This window comes from Priapulus caudatus, unplaced genomic scaffold, assembly GCF_000485595.1.
Source record: "Priapulus caudatus unplaced genomic scaffold, Priapulus_caudatus-5.0.1 Scaffold930, whole genome shotgun sequence".
In the NCBI taxonomy this organism is placed as follows: Eukaryota; Metazoa; Priapulida; class Priapulimorpha; order Priapulimorphida; family Priapulidae; genus Priapulus; species Priapulus caudatus.
Window position 1 is genome coordinate 102,371 of NW_014577991.1, and position 2,328 is coordinate 104,698.

Sequence of the window (2,328 nt, forward strand, 5' to 3'; positions counted from 1 at the left end):
CCTCATGATGGTGAGTGCATGGGGTGGGGACGATGGATCGATGGAAGAGAGAGCGTGTGACGAGCGAGCGATTGCGAAAATCACGTGATCTTGAAAAAAAAAAGGAAATAAAATAACGTAAAGATCTCAAAATAAGAAAATAATAACACGAATAAACATATAACGAATAATAACATACACAATAAATATAATAACATATAATAAGTTAATAAGTTACAAAAATTAATAAGTTATATATACACGAATAATAACATGAATAATACGAATGTTAATAATGATTATAAACGATCGTGGTGATAAAAAATGTTTAATGAATGTAAGGAAGAATTATAAATGAACATGATGATCCGGGGGATGTACGGGATTCGTCGCGGCTTGCTGGAACAAAGGTGTTTTTCTCGGGGACGATCCAGCGGGTTTTGTTTGCGCACCAGACCTGAGCGTCTGACAGTATTTCATCCACATATGGGCACTCGATGTTCATTACCGGCTGCTGCAAAGATATGAGGGTCCTGCAGAAGTTGGCTCACTACCGAAACCATTTGCCGGCAGAGAAAGAGGAGATTCCGCATTCCCTGATAATAATGATGCAAAATAGTAAACATGATGAAAACGAAATCGATGTAAGCGAAACATCGGTAACAAAAGAAAATTAAGCCAAAAAAAAATTGCATTCAAAAGTTTCTCCGTTCCGCCCGTAGGTGGCAGAGCTGGCGCCGCTGGGCTCCCTGCTGGACAGGCTGCGCAGTGAGGGTCATCGCATAGTCATCTCGACGCTGTGCGAGTACGCGGTGCAGGTCGCCAACGGCATGGCCTACCTCGAGTCGAAGCGCTTCATACATCGCGATCTCGCGTGCCGGAACGTACTGCTAGCGTCGAGGGAGAAGGTAAGCTACCCCTTGCTTCCTCTGCGTGAGAGAGCAGGTACATCCTCCCTCCTTCCTCTTCCTCCTCGAGTCGAAACGCTTCATACACCGCGACCTGGCGTGCCGGAAGGTACTGCTAGCATCCAGGGAGAAGATAAGCTTCCTCCTTCTCCTCCTTCTCTTCCTCCTCCTCCTCCTCCTCTTCCTCCTCTGTGAGAGAGGAGGTATGCCCTCGGGAAGAAAGACATGCCATGTTTGCTCTTTGATTTATGTTGCTCCTTGTATGATACATTTTGATCGAGCGAGAGAGAGAGAGAGAGAGCGAGAGAGAGAGAGAGAGAGCCAGATGCCGGCTGCGATCGCGGCCCGCTGCTGCCCCTCCTCCTCACTCCATCCGCGCCTCCTCCTCCTCCTGCCTTCACTCCTCCTCTCTGGCTCTTCCTCCCTGCCGCGAAGCTGCTGTACTGGCGAGGACAACCGTCGGGCTGTAGGGCGTCTGCTGCCCGTGCGGTCGAGCGTGCCGCCGCGATCGCGGTGGCCGCGCTGGGCCGCCGCGCGCGCGTGAACGCCCCCGCCGGGCCCGCACGCAGCGCCGCCCGCAGCGCCGGCGTCTGGGCCGCGCGCGTGGTCCGCAGCCGCTGGCCGCCCGCGCGCGCGCAGCACGTAACGTGCCGCGGGTCGAGCGGGTCGCCACCGTCATCAAGGGAAACGTCCCTCGCGACGCTCAACGGGGTCGATTGCAGCGCGCCTGGTGGGGGGAGAGCGGCGATGGCGTCGTCGAGCCAAGCGGGAATACGCTCCCGCGCCTCCTCGCCTCCTTCTGCCCTCCGCCGCCTCCTCCTAACTCGCCACGGTCGCGCAGCAGGGACCGCTGGTGCTATTGTTTCTTGGCAGCGCCCGGCTTGCTGCCGACCTCGTCGGTCCTGGTGCTTTCGTCGCGCGGCGATGAACGAGGAAGATGGGGAGGAAGGAGGAGCGGCGTCGCCGCGGCAACGAAGGAGGGGGAGGGAGTCCACTTCGCGGACGAAGAATCCTGGATGACCTTGCCCGGGTAAGAGAGAGTATCCGCCCCCGCCCCCCCGGCACCGGTAGTGTCCCGGAGCGAGGGCGAGTGAGGGTCGCAGCGAGGGCGGTGCCGCGGCGACGGCCTCCCTCCCCGCAACGCTCGCGTAGCAGGTGGTCGGCGGATATGGCGGGGCCCGGGCCTGCCGTCCGCCGCGGCGACCGCGTTGCCCACTGCGCTGCCCTCACCGACGAAGACCGAGACACAGACCCACCGGGACGTCTCCGTTCGGATCGTGGCGACCCGCTGCGCGCCGCCGGCGCCACCTTAGTGGGGGGCATCACGCCGGCGCTGGGAGGGCGACGCTACCAGATGCGGCACGCCGCGAGACGGCGCGCCGCCGAGATGGGTCGCGAGCGACCGTGCGGTGCCCCTGGTTGGTACGGCGTCCTCGTCCTC

General features: G+C 58.8%; 1 protein-coding gene across 1 annotated transcript in view; it reads left to right on the forward strand.

The window, feature by feature from the left end:
• LOC106814481 (activated CDC42 kinase 1-like) overlaps positions 1–2,328 on the forward strand; it is a 15,562-nt gene that overhangs the window by 8,740 nt on the left and 4,494 nt on the right. The window contains exon 5 of the mRNA XM_014818798.1: positions 702–887. Within this exon, the coding sequence (XP_014674284.1) occupies positions 702–887 (186 nt within the window). The remainder of the gene's footprint in view (positions 1–701; positions 888–2,328) is intronic.